This window comes from Geotrypetes seraphini, chromosome 10 (genome assembly GCF_902459505.1).
Source record: "Geotrypetes seraphini chromosome 10, aGeoSer1.1, whole genome shotgun sequence".
Taxonomy (NCBI): Eukaryota; Metazoa; Chordata; class Amphibia; order Gymnophiona; family Dermophiidae; genus Geotrypetes; species Geotrypetes seraphini.
Genome location: NC_047093.1, coordinates 102,197,273 through 102,218,486, shown reverse-complemented (window position 1 = coordinate 102,218,486; position 21,214 = coordinate 102,197,273). Strand labels below are relative to the sequence as shown.

At 40.9% G+C, this 21,214-nt stretch overlaps 1 protein-coding gene across 9 annotated transcripts in view; it reads left to right on the top strand.

Moving 5' to 3' along the window:
* ENTPD8 (ectonucleoside triphosphate diphosphohydrolase 8) overlaps positions 1-21,214 on the top strand; it is a 158,159-nt gene that overhangs the window by 35,951 nt on the left and 100,994 nt on the right. For all 9 annotated transcript variants that reach the window (XM_033961779.1, XM_033961776.1, XM_033961777.1 and 6 more), the window contains one exon: positions 19,451-19,568. In XM_033961779.1, the coding sequence (XP_033817670.1) occupies positions 19,451-19,568 (118 nt within the window). The remainder of the gene's footprint in view (positions 1-19,450; positions 19,569-21,214) is intronic.

The following is a 21,214-nucleotide window of genomic DNA, read 5'->3' as shown; positions in this document are numbered from 1 at the left end:
CCCCTTATTATTGTATTACCCAGTTTATTAACCTCTCTAATTTCTGATAACATTTTAGTATCTGTCCGTTCATCCTGTTTAGGTGGATGGTAATACAATTCTATCACTATCCTTTAAATCATTTTTTTAAATTGAGCATACATAAAAATTAACAATGTAAAAAGAATAGCAATATAAATATAATTTTTTTAAGTATAAATCATTTGTATTAATTAAAATAATAGTATACAATATATAAATGAGTGAGTACAATCATGTATTAACATATAAACACAAAAGTAAACAATTCATAGAGTAATGAAATAAACTATATTTCAAATACAAGTTTATTAAAAGATTTTTTTAAACCGCTTAATCAGGTTTCTTTTTTTTTTTTTTTAAATTCTTTATTAATTTTTAAATTTACAATAAGTGTAACAATATATCCAAACAAATTAACAATAAATATAACACTTAATAATCATCAATGGTACAAAAATATGCTCTTATCTCCCACCCTTTCTTATCATTTAATCAATACCTTATACAATATGTAACAATAAATTTACCCTTCCCTCCCCCCCTCACAATCAAACTTGTAAATTTAAGGGGAAAAAAAATTAAAATAAAATGTCATCTAATCGGTACAATACTTTGTAAATGGCTCACACACATCCTGAAATTTCCTGAAGAAAACCGCGCTGTATTGCAATAAATCTTTCCATTTTATAATCATGACATAAGGAATTCCACCAGAAATTAATCAGGTTTCTAAGCGGTGTACAATAAAAAAATTTACATAAAAACATATTAAAACTGGGGATACTGGATAAAATCTAAGAGTCATAATAAAGCACTGATAAGACGTATAGACCTACTTCAGACAATAGGAAAAAGGGGAAGAACTACAATCGTAAAAGACAAGTGCAACAAAAAAGGGAAAATACAATAGGTTAGGGTAAAAAGTAATAATTTTAATTTAATTTTTTTTTTGTCCTTAAGAGGACAGTTGTTGTCCAAATGCATCCCGGAGCAAGAATGTTTTTAATTTTGCTTTAAATTGTTTTATATTGGATTCACTGCACAAATGGTTAGGCAGCAAATTCCAGAGAGTAAGGGCAGTGACGGCAAAATTATTGGAGCGCAATGCATTGATTAATTTTAAAGAAAGTATGATGAGAAGATTCTGAGACATTGAACGAAGAGATTTTAATGTATTATAAGGAATTAAAAGTCTATTAAGAACATAAGCAATGCCTCTGCTGGGTCAGACCTGAAGTCCATCGTGCCCAGCAGCCCGCTCACGTGGCGGCCCCAACAGGTCCAGGACCTGTGCAGTGATCCTTTATTTATACCCTTCTATCCCCCTTTCCAGTAGGAAATTGTCCAATCCTTTCTTAAACCCCAATACCGTACTCTTCCCTATTACGTCCTCTGGAAGCGCATTCCAGGTGTCCACCACATGCTGGATAAAGAAAAACTTCCTAGCATTTGTTTTGAATCTGTCCCCTTTCAGTTTTTCTGAATGCCCTCTTGTTCTTATATTTTTTGAAAGTTTGAAAAATCTGTCCCTCTCTACTCTCTCTATGCCCCTCATGATCTTATAAGTCTCTATCATATCCCCTCTAAGTCTCCTCTTCTCCAGGGAAAAGAGACCCAGTTTCTCCAATCTCTCAGCGTATGAAAGGTTTTCCATTCCTTTTATCAGACGTGTCACTCTCCTCTGAACCCTCTCAAATAACGCCATATCCTTCTTAAAGTACGGCGACCAATATTGGACGCAGTATTCCAGATGCGGGCGCACCATCGCCCGATACAGCGGCAGGATAACTTCTTTCGTCCTGGTTGTTACCCTTCTTGATTATACCTAGCATTCTATTCTCTCTTAGCAGCTGCTGCGCACTGTGCCGTCGGCTTCATTGTCATGTCCACCATAACCCCCAAGTCCCTTTCTTGGGTACTCTCGTTCACTAACATCCCTCCCATTGTATAGTTTGTGGCAAGGCCGGTGCCGGGTTTTGACTTAGGCCCCGTTCACCGTTCAACCTCGACTGACTTATACGTGCCTTCAAAATAGGTTGAAGATTACAAAAAATAGATAGTAGTAAATCTAATAGATGCTGGCATTGTAAGATAGAAGTGGGGACATTGGATCATTTACTTTTCTTTTGTCCCTGTATTAATTCCTTTTGGAAATTAATTTGGCCCCAAATTAATAATTTATTAGAAAATCATGTTGGACTCTCATATGATACAATATTATTTGGAACAGCAATGAGAAAACAGAGTCCGATATCAGCTAACAATAATAAACTTTTATTAATATTAACAGGGGTCACCATTCAGCAAATTACTCAGAACTGGAAAGATTACCGTACACTAAATTAAATTACACTTTCTGGTGGAATTCAATTTGTAATATATATAAAATGGAAAAAGTATTGGCATTACAACAAGGATATATTCAAAAATTCAATAAAATATGGGGACCATTGACTAATTTTTCTACGGATCAGATATCATAACACATGTATAGAGCATATAGGGGGGGTAGGGAGGGAAAACTTTTGAAATATTATTCTGTTATATAATTCTGATAAAGAGATATTTTAATTTACAATGTAAGAACATTTATTAATAATTTCAAGTGTCTATTATAATTGAATGTAATACATGTATTTCACTTGATGTAAGAATTTAAAAAATAAAAATTTATTTACAAAAAAAAAAAAGAATATAAAAAAAAACAATTGGTCAGAATTAATAAAGTTCTTTTTCAAAGAGTGTCTCATTTTATTGGCCTTGAAACACTTCATTCATTGTAAATTTTCCAGTTCAAAGCAATATGCAAAATAAACTAGGGCTTTCAAAAATATAGCCCTCACCTTCTCGTCAGGTACAAACAGGTAAGTCCCAAACACTACCTGAGCCCAGCTCCAATAGTCCCAATATCTGAGTAGGTAAAGAAAAATACCATACAGCTATCCTAATTGTCCAGGTTTGCAAAAGTCTTTCCAAAAGGTTGCTCCTAGGCTTGAGAGCAATGTTGCAGAGGCCTGATTCGTAACAGGCCTGCCCAACCAGCTAAGCACACTGGTGGGGAAGGGAGTAGCTGAATCCACCTAATATCAGCTTTTAAACAGCTTGCCAAAAATTGGCCCCCCAATCCCAACCCGAGGATGGTTGGTGGATTCTCCCCGCTACTGTTCCTTCACTCAAATCAGCAATACAAGTCCCACACAAACCGCAAAAGGCAAAACTTAAAAATTGCCAAACAAAATCAAACCTGCCTTAAGGTCCCACAAAACCAGGCACCCTTGTAGCCGTGAGCTCCTCACTGCTCACTTGGCTTTACACTGGGGCTTGCATGCATTCAAAAACAAAAATCTTCAAAACAGAAAAAAGTAAAGTTATTGCACTTAACTTTCATCCATAAAGTCCTCCTGTGGCTCCATGGCAGTTTCCAGAAATTCCATGGGTTCAGGGCTGGAGGTTTGGCTGGCTTCAGGGACAGGAGCTGCCTCTGGCATTTCAACATCCTGGCCTTGGGCTGCTTCAGGAGACCGGTCCTGAGAGCCTGCTTCCTGGTCAGAGCCAGGATAGACACCTCCTCAGTGCAGCCTCTAAAGCGTGCAGCTGACCACGCCCTAACCTGTAAAGGGGCAGGGCAGCTTGCTGCTTGCACTGAGTTTTCCTTCGGGCCTTAATTAGTCCCTGCAGCTGGGCTTTACCTGTCCTAGGAGCTTGTTTCCTAGGCTGTTCCTTTAGGTGACACCCCTCCTGCTGCTCTGGGCTATTCTCACCTTCTTCCTGCCCTCCCCAGGGTTCAGGAACTTGGTGTCTCAATTCAAACTCTGCTCCTAGCTGTGAACTAGAGTTTGCCCTGTCATATTGGTTAGCCCTCTTTAGTGTAATGCTAGGGTTAGGAGGAGACTTGCCTGGAACAAGCTTAGCTTTAAGGCTAGGGTTGTGACAAGTTGTACCTCGGGTTTCTGCTTCCCAGATGCAATACTTTACATTTCTCAACGTTGAACTTCATCTGCCATCTCGATGCCCATTCCCCTAGTTTGCTCAAGTCCCTTTGCAATTCTTTGCAAATATACCCCTTCCCTTTTTACTAAACCGCGATAGCGCTTCATTTCCCAATCAGAACAGATATAACCTCCATACATACAAGATGCAACATACGAGCTCTCTACTGACCATAAGTCGGACCTGCAGATTGTATCCATAAATAAAGAATAGTTTTTAAACCCATAAGAATAACTCTTTTCAATAAACCTTTATAACCTTTAGGTATTGAACGTTGAATATCAAAAATCCAAAATAGGTTATAACTATTACAATACCATGGTACCTGCCACATATTGCTGACTTTGGAAAAAACCTCTGACCAAAAACTGCGAACCAAAAGACACTCCCAAAACATATGGGATAATGTTGCTTTTGGGTAATTACACTTCACTTGATCTATAGGCTCTCCAAGGTGCTATATATAAGCGACAAATAAATTTGTACCCTATCGCAAAAAATGAAATGTCAGATAATAAACCATATAATAATTGCAAAAAACATTTACTATGAGTACCTTGTGAATTTATTTGTAATTCAATATTCCAAGCAGAGGCCACTTTATCGTAATCCATGAAAGGAGAAAACATTGAGAGCTCCTTTTACGAAGGTGCGCTATGGGTTTTACCGCATGCACCAGGTTAGCGTGCGCTATAGTGCGCGCTAGCCAAAAACCTACCGCCTGCTCAAAAGGAGGTGGTAGTGGCTAGCACACGTGGCATTTTAGCGCGTGCTATTCCATGTGTTAAGGCCCTAGCACGCCTTTGTAAAAGGAGCCCTGAATGTCTAAAATATTTTAAAGGTACTATCAATTAAGCTTCTAACCAAAGTACCTCTGATAGAGTCTCAAAAATTGTGGAACATAAAAATGTAGAATTCAGCGAGGATTCATAAAATCATAATTGAAGATATAAAAAAATATCATAGTCAGTACGCAGCTGAGAACAAGTTGGCAGAGTACCATCATCTCTAAGAATCTGATACAAGTAAGAGTCCCCCTCTTTTCTGCTCTAAAACTAGTTGATGACATACCAGGCTGAAATGATCCATTACCACTTATAGGAAGCAAGGGATTGAGTTGAAAATTAATTGACAGTTTGTCATAAATTTGACGCCGAGTAATTCTTAAAGGGACCAACAAAAAGTAATAAGTGTTCCTCAGGACAGCAGATTCTAATCTAGAGGAATGCAAAAGATAACTAACGTGATAAGGCTTCCAAAAACAAAGTTCAACCGGAGTCCAAGAAAAATGAGATGTAGAAAGAAACCAATCATGTATATGTCTTATATGACAAGACTCCACGAATTGACATAAATATAGCAAACCAAGATTACCCTTATTTATTGATAGAGCTACCATGCTTCCATACCACCCTGACCCCCTTTCTCTCCCTTCACCACCCTTGCCAAAGAAATCCTCAAATAAATTTATTCAATTGTATCTCAATTCTTTTATAAAAACAAACAAACCAAGAGGGAGCATCTTGTAAATATACAACCATTCAGACAATATAATCATATTACAAAAAGCAATATGACCCATCAATGAAATTGGAAAATGACGCCACAACTAAACACGTGATTTAATCTTATCCAGCAAAGGTTGTATATTTACCTCATGAAGCTGAGCAAGATCTTGTGGGATCATTACTCCAAGATATATTACCTTACCAGGTGCCCAGGTTAAAGGAAAAGTGCTTTTCCATTGAGAGGGTAATGCCGAATAAGAGGGAAGAACCATCGACTTCTGCAAATTTAACTGAAAACCCAAATGAAAACCGAATTTGGCTAAAGCATCAAGCAAACGAGATAAAGAGCACTCCGGATTAGTTAATATGACCATGAGATCATCTGCAAAAGCCATAACTTTCAATTCTCTACTCACAAAGGATAGGCCAGTGATATGGTTAGTGGTTAGGAGAGCGAAAAGGGAATACGAAGAGAGGCTAGCCAGAGAGGCAAAAAACTTCAAATCGTTCTTCAGATATGTTAAAGGGAAGCAACCGGCGAGGGAGGAAGTAGGACCGTTGGATGATGGAGACAGAAAGGGAGTGATAAAGGAGGAAAAAGAGGTAGCCGACAGGTTAAACAAATTCTTCTCATCAGTCTTCACAAGCGAGGACACAATCAGTGTACCAGAACCCGATGTGATCTTCCATGGAGACCAGGAAGAAAAACTGTCAACAATAGAGGTGAGCCATGATGATGGTCTCCAACAGATAGATAGATTGAAAAGCGACAACTCACCAGGCCTGGACGGAATCCACCCTAGGGTACTAAAAGAACTAAGAAATGAGATAGCGGGAATACTCCAGCGAGTTTGCAACCTATCCTTGAAAACTGGCGAGGTCCCGGAGGACTGGAAGATAGCAAATGTTACACCTATCTTTAAAAAGGGGTCAAGAGGAGACCTGGGAAACTACAGGCCGGTAAGTTTGACATCGGTTACGGGCAAGATGGTAGAAGCACTGATAAAGGACAGCATCTGTGAGCACATTGAAAAAAATGGGCTGATGAAAGCGAGTCAACATGGCTTCTGCAAGGGAAGATCGTGCCAAACAAACTTACTGCACTTCTTTGAGGGGGTAAACAGCCAGTTGGACAAAGGGGAACCTGTAGACATCATTTACCTCGACTTCCAAAAGGCCTTTGACAAGGTACCCCATGAGCGGTTACTTAGGAAGCTGTGGAACCACGGGGTGGAAGGGGACTTACACAGATGGGTCAAATACTGGTTGGCAGACAGAAGGCAGAGGGTTGGAGTGAAGGGTCACTACTCGGGCTGGAGGAGGGTCACGAGCGGAGTGCCGCATGGGTCGGTACTTGGACCGCTGCTGTTCAATGTATTTATTAATGACCTGGAAACGGGGACAAAGTGTGAAATTATAAAATTTGCGGATGACACTAAACTCTGTAGAAGGGTTAGAACTGCGGAAGAGTGTGAGGACCTACAAAGTGACCTAAACAAACTAGAGGAGTGGGCAAATAAATGGCAGATGAACTTCAATGTAGGGAAATGCAAGGTTATGCATATAGGGAAAAAGAACCCGATGTTCAGCTACCAAATGGGGAGATTAGTATTAGAGGGAAGTAATTTGGGTGTACTGGTGGACACAACAATGAAGTCAACAGCACAATGCGCAGCAGCCGCGAAGAAGGCAAACAGAATGTTGGGTATTATTAAGAAGGGTATTACGACCAGAACGAAAGAAGTCATCCTGCCGTTGTATTGGGCAATGGTGTGCCTGCACCTGGAGTACTGTGTTCAGTGTTGGTCACCGTACCTTAAGAAGGATATGGCAATACATGAGAGGGTCCAGAGGAGAGCAAAACGAATGAGTAAGGGCATGGAAAACCTTTCATACACTGAAAGATTGGAGAGACTGGGGCTCTTCTCCCTGGAAAAGCGGAGACTCAGAGGAGACATGATAGAAACCTACAAGATCATGAAAGGCATAGAGAGAGTAGAGAGGGACAGATTCTTCAAACTTTCAAAACATAAAAAAACAAGAGAGCATTCGGAAAAGTTGAAAGGGGATAGATTCAAAACGAATGCTAGGAAGTTTTTCTTTACCCAGCGTGTGGTGGATACCTGGAATGCGCTTCCAGAGGGTGTAATAGGACAGAGTACAGTACTGGGGTTCAAGAAAGGATTTGATAATTTCCTGCTTGAAAAAGGGATAGAGGGCTATAGATAGAGGATTACTGCACAGGTCCTGGACCTGTTGGGCCACCGCGTGAGCGGACTGCTGGGCACGATGGACCTCAGGTCTGACCCAGTGGAGGCATTGCTTATGTTCTTATGAATGTCACGCAGTAAGGCACGCAATAAGGGTACCAAATAAATAATAAAAAGTAATGGGGATAAAGGACAACCCTGGCAAGTTCCTCAAGAAATATTAAAATGCGAGGAACGAATCCCATTAATGAGAATAGAAGCACGCAGGCCAGTATATAGAGTGTGTAAACAATCAAGAAACCAACCTGAGAAACCCATTTGATGAAGCATTGAAAAAAGAAAAGACCACTCCACTCCGTCAAAGGCTTTTTGAGCATCTAAATTAGACAAAAGTCCAGATATTCCTTGTGCCTGACCCATCGCCAACGCCATTAGAACTTTACGAACATGCAAAACTGATTGTAGACCATGAACAAACCCAACTTGATCTGGACCAATAATATAGGTAAGTGAATAGAGAGCCTACTGCCAAAACTCTAGCAAAAAGTTTTAGATCGACATTAAGCAGAGTCAACCATATGTGGATCATAAAAACATAGAAACATAGAAGATGACGGCAGAAAAGGGCTACAGCCCATCAAGTCTGCCCACTCTGCTTACCCACCCCCTATCTATGCCCTAATGACCCAATTTCCTTATCTTGACCCTTGTAGGAATCCCACTGGGTATCCCATTTATTCTTAAAGTCTGGCATGCTGTCTGCCTCGATCACCTGCACTGGAAGCTTGTTCTAATGATCAACCACTCTCTCTGTGAAGAAATACTTTCTGGTGTCGCCATGAAATTTTCCGCCCCTGAGTTTGAGCGGGTGCCCTCTTGTGGCCGAGGGTCCCTTGAGAAAGAAAATTTCATCTTCCACTTCGACACGTCCCGTGAGGTACTTAAATGTTTCGATCATGTCTCCCCTCTCCCTACGTTCCTCAAGAGTGTAGAGCTGCAATTTGTTCAGTCTCTCTTCGTACGAGAGACCCTTGAGCCCCGAGATCATCCTGGTGGCCGTCCGTTGAACCGATTCAGTTCTGCGCACATCTTTACTGTAATGTGGCCTCCAGGATCCTTCCTAGGTTTCGGAATTAAAGTGATTAAAGCATCCGTAACACCAAGAGGGAAGGAACCCTCTTCCACACATGAGTTAAAATATCGCACTAACAATCCTGGAAGATGGTAAAGCAACATCTTATAATATTCAGCCACAAATCTATCAGGACCGGGTATTTTGCAGGTAGATAATGATTTAATGACCTGCTGAACTTCTACTGCTTGCAATGGGGCATTTAAAGAGTCTCTCATCTGGGGAGTTAAACTTAGCAAAACAGAATCTTCCAAATATGATTGTACCAATGAGGGTTGTGAAGAGAAGTTTGCAGTATACAGTACAGGCAAGAAAAATACTCACAAAAAATCTGAGAAATTTGAATAGGATCATTAGTATAAGTTTAATAAATACAAGACAAGATACGATCTTTGCAGTTACAGTGCCCAGAATATGGAATTCCTTACCATCATTTATTAAGGAAGAAAAATCACTAAGTAAATTTAAAGGACTGTTAAAATGCTGGTTGTTCAAGGATGCTTTTGAGACCTAATTATCGGAGTCTCTATTGATCCCATTCGTTGCTTAAAATCACTTGTACTCTGTCCTAGGCTCTGAGAAATTGAATTAAAAATTTATAAAAAAAATTAATTTTCTTAATTTTCTATTATATTTTTTGCAATGCTTTTAAAATTTCTTACCCTCCATTTGTATTTTCCTTTTATGTATCCTTTACTATACTTATTGTAATTCTCCCTACTTCCCTTATGTATTATTACGTCATGTCCGTCTGTGTTGGTTTTAGTTAATAATTAAGACCCTGTTTTAATTGCAAATTGCTTTGAATTAATGATATTGCGATACATCAAAATTTTAATAAAACTTGATAACTTGGAACTACTGTCCAGAAGCTGAATTAAGCGAGACCCACTCCATGCCTTAGTGAGACGAGCAAGGTAACAACCAGGTCGATTATCAAAATGAAGAACCCAAAATGTACGATAAAAGGTACTGCACTTAAATCGTTCATGAAGAAGAGTATTTAAAGCCACTTCTGCTATCAACATACCCTCTTTATGAGCCAAGGTAGGACGTCAAAGTTAAGTTTTTTTTGCAGTTTGAAAATGATTTTCCAGATATATAATTTTAGAAGCAATGCAATGATTACACCCCGTGACATAGGCGATAACATCCCCACGTAGCACAGCCTTGGAAGTTTCCCAATAAAGGATCGGATCAGCTTCATGTTCCCATCACTCCACAAGAATTTGTTGGAAATGGGAATAAGCCGGAAAACGCCAATGATCTCTATGAGTACCCAATTCCAAGTCTATAAATATCAAAGCATGATCAGATATGGCCATTGAGCCAATAGTAGAAGAGAGTAATTGAGGAAATAAGAATTGAAATACAAGAATATAATCAATTCGGGACCAAGTGGAGTGAGAACAAGAAAGATATGTATAGTCTCGTTCAGTAGGATGCAATAATCTCCAAGGATCGACTAAATCTAATGTGGAACATAAATAAGGAATACCTTTATGAGGAATAGAAATTTCTGCCTTGAGGAAGACCTGTCCATGGAAGGATCTAGAATTAGAGGATAGGCCTCAAATTTCAAAACAGTTTGAGCCAAAGATTGGAAAAAGGCATGTTCATAAACTGTTGGAGCATAAACCACTAATAGATTAAAAGAGAGGGCACTCAGATTCACCTGCAACAAAAGAAAGCGACAATAAGAATCCTTGGTCAGCAATTTGGCATGGCATTGCAAGCGTTTATTAATTAAAATAGCTACTCCTCCCTTTTTATAATTAGTTGAAGAGCTATATACTTCTCCCACCCAACCAGTTTTGAGCTTCATATGTTCCGTTTCAGACAACTTTGTTTCCTGCAAACAGGCTATGTCTATATCCTGACGCCTGATATAAGAGAGTAATTTAGCACGCTTAACAGCTGAGTTTACACCTGAAACATTCCAAGAAGCAATACGCAATATGAAGGCGATTTAGCCACCATCATCACAAACAGAAGAAAAAGTAATTTTAAATAAGACAAAATAAAAACATCTAGGGGCCCAGCCCATCCCCCAGATATAAATTCGCATCAAAGTCAGATTTCAATGATATATGAAAAACCAATAGCCAATATACAAAATATGCAGTCTTGGTAATCCACCCAACCCTTCAGTATTCTACACCTCCCCTCTCCCCATAACACCCCTCCCCTTTCAATATTTTCCATGGCATATCTGATTTCCCTATTGAACAAATAGGAAATCAGGGAATTAGAGTCACAAAGATGAAACATGCCCCCAAGTCTCAACCAACCGATTAATATCCCATGAATAAAAAATAAAAGCACAAATCTCAAGAAAAGGAAATAGAATAATTAAAAACATTACTATTAGGGACCTAGCCTTGAAAAAGCTTTTGTAGCGAAACATGTTGGCGAAAGAAAGTCCCTAACAGAGAGAGACCATAACATAAAAGCTAAGTTATATATTTATAAAGTATTTAAAACATTGAAAATATTTAAAAATTATAATAGATTAAGAACTTAACAATTAAATAAATAAAAAATAAAAACAAAGTTGATCCGGTGAAGATAATATACATCAAGCTTAACGTGATGAAAAAAGTTTGAATGTGGAGTGGTGCATCTGAGGATCGAGTTAGCATTCTAATGACTGGTTTCTAAAGTGGAACGAGTTAAATAGAAGATCATTTATGAATGAATGCTCACATAGTTTATAGAAAAGAGTGCAGTAATATCGTAAATATATATGTAAGCATATATACAGATAATAAAGGGCTCCTTTCCCAAGCATGCTAGCCACTACCACCTCCTTTTTAGGAGGCGGTAGATTTTCAGCTACCACGTGCGCGCTAAAAATCCTAGTGCACCTTCATAAAAGGAGCCCAAAGAGATGGGTAAATAAATAAATTGATAAATAAATTATTCATATGAGTATACTAATAGACTTACGAGTAAGCATGTATATAAATAAGTGCCTATATAACTAAATTAAATAAATAAATAAAAATTAATCAATTGAACAAATAAGTAAGTGAGCAATAAATATATAAATAACTGAACAAATATACTGATAAATAATTAAATGAATAAATGATAACTAGTTATATATACTGATAAAAATTAAAGGCCAAAGAATATAAAATATACTGTATAAGAACATAAGAACATAAGAATTGCTGCTGCTGGGTCAGACCAGTGGTTCATCGTGCCCAGCAGTCCGCTCAGGTCAAAGACCAGTGCTCTAACTGAGACTAGCCTTACCTGCGTACGTTCTGGTTCAGCAGGACTGAAGGTTGGGATGTAGAAGAGAACCGTGACTCTGCGTAAGAAGAGATGGGAAAATTGGAAGAGGTATTAGCACCTTGATACTGAGTTAAGAACATAAGATCTGCCGCTGCTAGGTCAGACCAGTGGTCCATCATGCCCAGCAGTCCGCTCATGTGACGGCCCTCTGGTCAAAGACCAGCACCCTGAGACTAGCCCTTCCTGCATACGTTTCGGTTCAGCAGGAACTTGTCTAACTTTGTCTTGAATCCCTGGAGGGTGTTTTCCCCTATAACAGCCTCTGGAAGAGCATTTCAGTTTTCTACCACTCTCTGGGTGAAGAAGAACTTCCTTATGTTTGGACGGAATCTATCCCCTTTAAACTTTAGAGAATGCCCTCTTGTTCTCTCTACCTTGGAGAGGGTGAACAACCTGTCTTTATCTACTAAGTCTATTCCTTTCATTATCTTGAATGTTTCGATCATGAGCCCTCTCAGTCTCCTCTTTTCAAGGGAGAAGAGGCCCAGTTTCTCTAATCTCTCACTGTACGACAACTCCTCCAGCCACTTAATCATTTAGTTGCTCTTCTCTGGACCCTTATGAGTAGTACTGTGTCCTTTTTCATGTATGGCGACCAGTGCTGGATGCAATATTCCTGGTGAGGGCGTACCATGGCCCGGTTAAGCAGCACAATAACCATCTCCGATCTGTTCATGATCTCCTTCTTAATCATTCCTAGCATTCTGTTTGCCCCTTTCAACACCGTCAAGCATTGCACGGATAATTTCATTGACTTGTTGACCAGTACTCCCAAGTCTATTTCCTGGGGGGTCTCTCCAAGTACTGCACCGGACATCCTGTACTCATGTATAAGATTTTTGTTACCGACATGCATCACCTTACACTTAAACCTCATTTGCCATGTCGCAGCCCATTTTTTGAGCATGTGTATGTTACATTGCAGGTCTTCGCAATCCTCATGCGTCTTCACTACTCTGAATAACTTCGTATCATCTGCAAATTTAATCACCTAACTCGTCGTACCCCCACTCCGAAGGACCACTCGCACACACTCCCACCCGCACCCGCACCCCCACCCTGAAGGACCGCTCGCACCCCCACAGCCTCCCGACCCCCCCATCATGTAGAAGCTCATACTGGTATCCTGCTGCTTCCTCTTGGCGGTCCCGACACCCGACACGATCGGGGCAAGAGGGAGCTCAAGCTCTCTTGCCCCAGCCAACCGCGGCACCCCCGACACGATCGGGGCAAGAGGGAGCTCAAGCCCTCTTGCCCCCCCGACTCCCCGACACGATCGGGGCAAAAGGGAGCCCAAGCCCTCTTGCCCCGCCGACTCCCCAACTCCCCGACAATATCGGGCCAGGAGGAAGCCCAAGTCCTCCTGGCCCTGGCGATCCCCCCCCGCTAGTTGTTCGGGCCAGGAGGGAGCCCAAACCCTCCTGGCCACGGCGACCCCCTACCCCCACCCCGCACTACATTACGGGCAGGAGGGATCTTCATTTTATAAATATGTTGAAGAGCACAGGTCCAAGCACCGAACTCTGCGGCACTCTACACGTGACGCTTTCCAGTCCGAGTATTGCCCATTTACCCCCCACTGTCTGTTTCCTATCCGCCAGCCAGTTTTTAATCCACATGAGTATTTCACTCTCGATTTTAATGGCTTGCAATTTTTTGAAGTAGTCGTTCATGCAGCACCTTGTCAAACTCCTTCTGAAAATCCAGATAAACAATGTTGACTGGGTCGCCCGACAATGTCGGAGCACAAATTCCTATTGGCTTAACTACAACTGTTTTAATATTAAATTCCATTTTAGTTTTAATATATCAATAAATAGTTTATATACTTAATGATATTAATATAGATGAATGGAGGCCAGAAGGGAATTGTATAATTGGCATATTATTACCACGTGCTCTCATGAGCTCTTCATCTAAGAAGTTACGTTCCAAATTCACTGACGAGACCTTTTAAGACTATTCATCAGATCTTCTTCATAGCTCTACTATATATATCTATTTCTCCCATGCTTTCTCTCAGTAAGCTTCCACCTCATGTCAAGACCTTACATATTCTTGTAGATGAACAAGAAATGGTTCATATTTAAGGCTCTATTAAGCCATTCCGAAAATAAATAAATTAATAATCAAATAGATAAATAAGCAATTAAATAAATAAATAGGAGATTAGATAAGCAATCAAATGCACATTAGTTTGATTTGAAGATACTACTCATTCAGTGATTCCGGAGCCATAACAGTAGATGGCAGGGAGTTCAGATAGTCACTTGCAGAAGAAACAGAATCAAAAGACTGCCAGCCTGTAGAGGAATAAATTCACAATATAGCTGAATAAGCCAATGTAAACTGCAGTTTGCGCTGAGACAGAGCAACACAGTGTGGTAGTGACGCTTGGGTTAGGTTGGAGTAATCAAAACATTCAAGATACTGAAGGGAATAGACTTAGTAGATAAAGACAGGTTGTTCACCCTCTCCGAGGTAGGGAGAACGAGAGGGCCAGTGGCGTACCAAAGGGGAGGCGGGGGGGGGGGGGGGGAAGTCCGCCCCAGGTGCACGCTTCAAGAGGGTGCACAGCTGGCTGGGTCCAGAAGCTCCTGCGCTGCTCAAAACGGCACTTCAGCACAGCTGCCGTACATATTTCAAAGCAGAGTCGGCAGCTGCGCTGAAGTGCAGCAAGGTCCCGCAATGACTACTGCTGCCTCTGCTCTGGAAGAAATAAGTGATTTCAGAGGGGGGTGGACCGGAAGACGCAGTCATCACGGGGCCTTGCTGCAACTCCCTGCGTTTGCCAGCCCAGCCCCCTTCCGACATCACTTACCTCTTCTGGAGCAGAGGCAGCAGAAGTAGTCATCACGGGACCTTGCGATTTGGATGGAAAGGAGCATAGCAGGGTGGTGGAAGGAGAAAAAGGGGGTCAGGGTGGCATGGAAGGGTGGTGAAGGGAGAGAAAGGGGGTCAGGGTGGCATGGAAGGGTGGTGAAGGGAGAGAAAGGGGGTCAGGGTGGTAAGAAAGGATGTGGAGGGTAAGAAAGGGGGTCAGGGTGGTATGAAAGGGTGTGGAGGATGAGAAAGGGGATCAGGGTGGTAAGGAAGGGTGGTGAAGGGAGAGAAAGGGGGTCAGGGTGGTATGGAAGCATGGTGAAGGGTAAGAAAGGGGGTCAGGGTGGTATGGAAGTGGAGGAGGGAGAGGAAAGGCAGATGCTGTTGAAATTGCAGGAAAAGGGGAAAGACATAAGGGTTAAGGATACTGCATGGAATTGGGTTGCTGGGAGAGAAAGGGAGCAGATGCTGATGGAAGTGGGGGGAAGGGAGAGGAGAGAGTGAAATGCTAGACCATGGGGGTGTAGGAGAGGGAAGGGGAGGAGAGGAGAGAGATGCCAGACCATTGGAGGAGGGACGGGAAGAAGATGGATGCCAGACCAATGGAGGTGAAGGGAGCGATGGAAAGGAGAGGCATAAAGTTTCTGGAAGGGGAATAGAAGGAGAGAAGATGCCATATAGAAGGGGCAGAGAGAGGGTAGACAGTGGATGAAAGGAAGAGAGTAACAAGAAGATGAGGAAAGCAGAAACCAGAGAAGGCAAGGTAGAAAAAAATTATATTTATTTATTTCTTTTGCTTTAGGGGAGATACATTGCTGTTTCTGTGGTTTTGCATTTTATGTGGATTCCTGCTTCTTGGTGCTTCAGTTTAACCTTTGTCTACGTATTTTTATTCTATCTCTCCATTTGTAAAACTGTAGAGTGTTTTTTAGTGTTGGCATCTGAGCTGTTACCACCATGGCTAAAAACTACACTACAGTTTTGTAAAAGGGGGAGGGGTTAGTTTGTGATTACATACTAGGTGAAGGTGTTTTTCTCTGTTCTGTGTGTTTGAAAAGACATGGTTTTTTGTTAGGATTGACTGTGTAGGATTGATCTGTACTAGTCTGGCTTGTTTAGTTTTACAATGGGTGTATTGATGTACTGCTCACTGCAATATGTAAGATGCTGCCTTATCCTAGGTACACTCTTGTGTGACGTGTGGATTGTTACTAAAAATCATGCATACCGGGGGGGGGGGGGGTGTCAAAAAATGATGGGCCCCGGGTGTCACATATGCTAGGTACGCCACTGGAGAGGGCACTCTCTAAAATTTAAAGGGGATAGATTCTGTACAAATGTAAGAAAGTTCTTCTTCACCCAGAGAATGGTAGAAAACTGGAACACTCTTCCAGAGTCTGTTATAGGGGAAAACACCCTCCAGGGATTCAAGCCAAAGTTGGACAAGTTCCTGCTTAACTGGAACATACGCAGGTGAAGCTGGACTCATTTAGAGCACTGGTCGTTGACCTAAGGGCCTCCACGTGAGCGGACTGTTGGGCACGATGGACCACTGGTCTGACCCAGCAGCGGCAATTCTTATGTTTTTATGGAGGGGCTGAAAGCTCTGAATGGGGGAGAGTTGTTCCAAGCCATAGAACTAGGACTGTCTGAGCAGATGGCTTATGAGATGGGAGCTCGAGTGAGCAACTCATGGACATTGAGCCAGCCCAAGAATCTGATGAAATGGAGCTATGTAACTCCACTAGAGCCAACAAGCAGCTATGAGGAAGTAATGAACTTTTGTAAACTGTTTTTGTGTTGTGCTATTTTTGAAAAAGTCTGTTCAAAGACAACAGGATTAACAGAGGCAGAGTTTTTTTCATTTTTTGTTTTTCTGTACTGTTCTGTTTCCCCCATTGTGTGTGAGTGGGGGTAGGGCATTGGCTGCCTGTGTGTAGCAGGAAGAGTGAGGAAACTCTGCTTTGCTTCAGTGGTGGGTTTACGTGGGCTATTTTTGTTACAACTTTTTCCATCCAGCAGAGTCACTCTTCAGCAGTTAAACTGCTGACAACCAGTGTCCTAACACTGGAATGGGCTAGGTAAACAGCCATATAAGCCTACATCATATCAGAGGAATTGATTGTTGTACTATTATATATGAAACTAATGAACTGCAGGCTCGCTAGAGCCCAGAACTGCCATAGAACTTTCCAAAGGAACTGTTCCTGAGGGTTTTTTGAATGTTTACCTCGACTCCACTCCCGTGGAGATGATGCGGTATATAAACTTAAGGTTTAGTTTAGTTTAGTTTAGTTTAGTCTAAGCAATCCTGTGTTTTGTATTTGATTTGTTTTTGTTCCCTGCTCAGCTGAATATGAAGCTATCTTTTCCTGTTGAACATTATATTTTTGGCTTGGGAGCCAAAAGCCTTGTTTTTCTTGATTTTCTCCCTGAGGATAATAAAGGGACAAGATATGAGAACTGAAACACCGGTGGTGTGTGTGACTTCATGCTCACGTGCCTTTTTCCTGACTATTCCTATGAGACCCAAATTGACCCCATTGGTTATTCAATTCTGCCATAGATTACCCCACGAGCCATCGCCCTAAGGAGGTCTATGACATATTTCAACCAAGATTAATGGATTTTCCAGTCAACAATGAAGTTGTCTTATTTTCTTTTCATAAAGTAGGAGGGTGTAGCAGGGTGTTTAAATAAATCAGTTCTGTCCCAATTTGTACTTATTTTCAACAGCAGGCATGATTATTTCAGTACCAGGAGTGTCTGCCATAAACGTACATACAGTCACATTGCTTCCCACTTTACATCTGATCAGTTTGACCAGAGGAGCATCAAAAGAGAGGGGATCCGTTATTTTGCAAGAAACCCAAAATGAACTAGTGGATGGATCTTTAAAAAACACACTTTCACATCAAACGTCTCTGGTTTTAGCATACACAAAGTAATACTCGTACTATCTGAGAATGCAGTCCAGAATGGATGCAATTATCACTGTACAACTAGCAGTTTATTAAGGTCAAAACAAAATGATTGATAAATATATGAAAAATACGTTTTGTAAAATCTAGTTATTAGTAGGGAAACATCCAGGTCATGTATACCAAAAACAAAGCTGACAACACATAAACCAAAAATTGAAACGGAGAAAAAATAAACCTCAATTGAGGGAGGTTGGGACTACACAAGCGCCCAACCATCCACACATCATCACGGGTTTATAAAAAAACTCCGTAAACATGTATATGAGTAACTGCTTCACTCGTTTCCATTCATACAAAATCTTATTTTGGTCACTTTTTTTCTTTTTTTCTCCAAAGTCTTTTTTGTGTATAAACGTCAGTGTATAGCAATACAGGCCAGAATCCCAAACTTAACTGAATTAATTAGCAAGGGCTACAGCTTAATTACATTAGTGTAAGAGTTCTTAAAGGTATGGAGCACACAGTCAAAAACGATACAGAAAAAATACACTCATCTGAAAAAGGCTTTTCACCAAAGGCTTCCAACTCATTATCACTGTGCCAGGAAAACAACTGCAGCGTTTCTTGCCCCAGGAAAGGATTAAATATGTATTAGATATATTACACATTTTTCCAAATCTGAGCTGAAGACATGTGACAGGAGTTATTTCCTTGCCTAAATCACAGAGGGTGATTAACATGTCCAAAGTCAGGTTCTTGCCCACTTCCCTACACTAAACTACTCTACTCTTCTACTCACTACCTGAATGACCACTTTTCTACCTAATTATAAATATATAAATGGCAGTCACTCAACTGAGATTGCCAAGTGCTTTCTAGTTCCAAAAGTCCTTCTGAACATCTTTGGGGTTGCAAAGCCTAGCTTCTAGTTTTGTTGGCATTTGCAACTGTGTCCAAAGGATAGAGTGGATGAGCCAAGGATATCACTGTTATTTTTCAATCACAAGTAGGTAAACTGAGTAGGGAGAGAGAGAGAGGGAGGAGGGATGCACATTATCTGGGAGGTGTACAGAGGCAGTGGCTGCTTTTAAGATGAATGAAATGAAATGATGACAATGATCAGTTGGTCCATCCAGTCTGTCTGCCCAATAAATAGGTCAGAGTTGTAACTGCATCTCTGTGCACGTTACCTCCCTAATGTTTTTTGATGCTTCTCCAAGTGTCACATCCCTCTCCCTTGCTTTGTTATGTAGTTTTTAATTTACCTCGTTCCTACTTCATATCATGCCCTATTTTTTCATTATCTTGATTAAACTTCTATATCATATCTCCTCTGCCCCTTCTCTCCTGCAGAGTATAGCTATTTAGGTCTTCAAATCTCCACATACTATCTAGGTCACCTGTGAGTCTCAGGAGTCCTTTAGACTCATAAATTATTTCTGCTGTGCTTGGTGAAATGATTGAACAGTGCTTACTATAAAGGTGTTCTAGGTATCAATAATATTAATAGTAAATAACACTCTCTCTTTCTTCCTTTAGTATGGGATTGTGTTCGATGCTGGTTCATCACATACTTCTCTATATATCTACCAGTGGCCAGCAGATAAGGAGAATGATACAGGCATAGTCAGTCAAGTTCACACATGTGCTGTGAAAGGTCAGTATAAGTCCCTTTGCCTTCATCAGCAATTATGGCACTTTGTGTAGTGTACAGGGAATTGGTTTTCTGGTTCACTGTTCTTTATCTTTCAAGGTTCAATTTACTTGAGTGACTATTTAAAATAACATCTTCAAAGTGGAATACAATAACAATAGAATCACATAGGCCCAGATTCACTAAAGATAGCGATTCAATCGCAGTTGGTCAATTCTCTGACCGATTTTGAAACAGCGATTGATTCACTATCTTTTTTGCATGCAAATGATTTCCATGGAGGTGCAAATCATTTGCATGCAAACTCCCTTACTCAGTCGCTCAGTGAGTGATTGAGTTGGGACAGAACCCTGACAGTAGTGTCAGGAGAAGCAGCCTCCTGACATTGCTGTCAGGGCTTCTGCCGGGTTTAAAAAACATTTTTTTAAAAAATTGACTAGATATTTTGAGTGTATTACACACGCAAAATATCTGGCCAATTAAAAAAAAAAAAAAAAAGAAAGCCCGAGGTGCCTGAGCCAATCAGTGACTTCCTTAGGTAGGAGCCTGAGGAAATCCCTGGCCAAAACATGTCACAAGGGCGCCTGAGCCAATCAGAGCCTTAGGCCTCTTACTGTGCATCACATGATGCACCGGGGTGGGGCCTAAGGCCCGCAGTGCACTGGAGGAGCCAGAGGAGCAGGAGGCACCCCTCCTGCTCCCTATGTAAAGGGAAGGGAAGGGGAGGCAGATGGCAGGAGGTAGTGGGCATCTCTCCTGCTGGGTTTTTTCAGAGTTGGGGGAAGGAGGGAGTGGGCATCCCTCCTGCCGTTTTATTCAGGGATGGAGGGAAGGAGTGAGCACTCTTGTGGCAGGAGGGAGTGAGCATCCCTCCTTCCGTTTTTTTTAGGGTCACTGCATTTGTCAGGGGGCCGCGTTTGTCGGGGGTCATTGGGGGGGGGGCTGTTGGCAGCAGTGGTGGTTTTCCCATTTTTTTTATGAGCAGATATTTTGCTTGTGTATTACACGCAAAATATCTGTGCCATAGTATAGGTCTCTTGTATACAACCCAAGGAATAAAGCTGGACAATCTGCAAATTTTAGAATAGAGCTGGACAATAAGGCGAATTGCAGAATGAAGCGAAATACAGAATAAAGTGGATTACAGAATAAAGCGAAATACTGAATAAAGTGAGTTACAGTATAAAGCGAATTACAGAATAAAACTGGACAGTCAGCAAATTACAGAATGCAAGTAGTGAGGGTATAACTTATTAACAAGAAATAGTTAAAAGGAAAATATGAAACTTAAGTATATAATTTAGGTCTCATGTATGCAACCCAAGGAATAAGGCTGGACAATCAGCGGATTGCAAAATGCAGAAAGTGAGGGAACAACATATTACACAGGAATTAACAGAGGGAAAAAAATAACTTTATAAGTAGTAAGGACAAAAGCATTCTTTTGACCACCTGGAAAACCTTTAAATTTATTGATAATTTAACATCTGTACTGGTACAACAGTCCACGTGTCAATCCTTATGTTTGAACTCCAAGATTCAAATTGGTGAGTCTAAGATCCACTGGAAGAATTGGCTGTAGGTAGGCATATGTACATTAGATGATGTAATATCAAATGGGACAATGCTTGATTTTTCATGACTGCAAC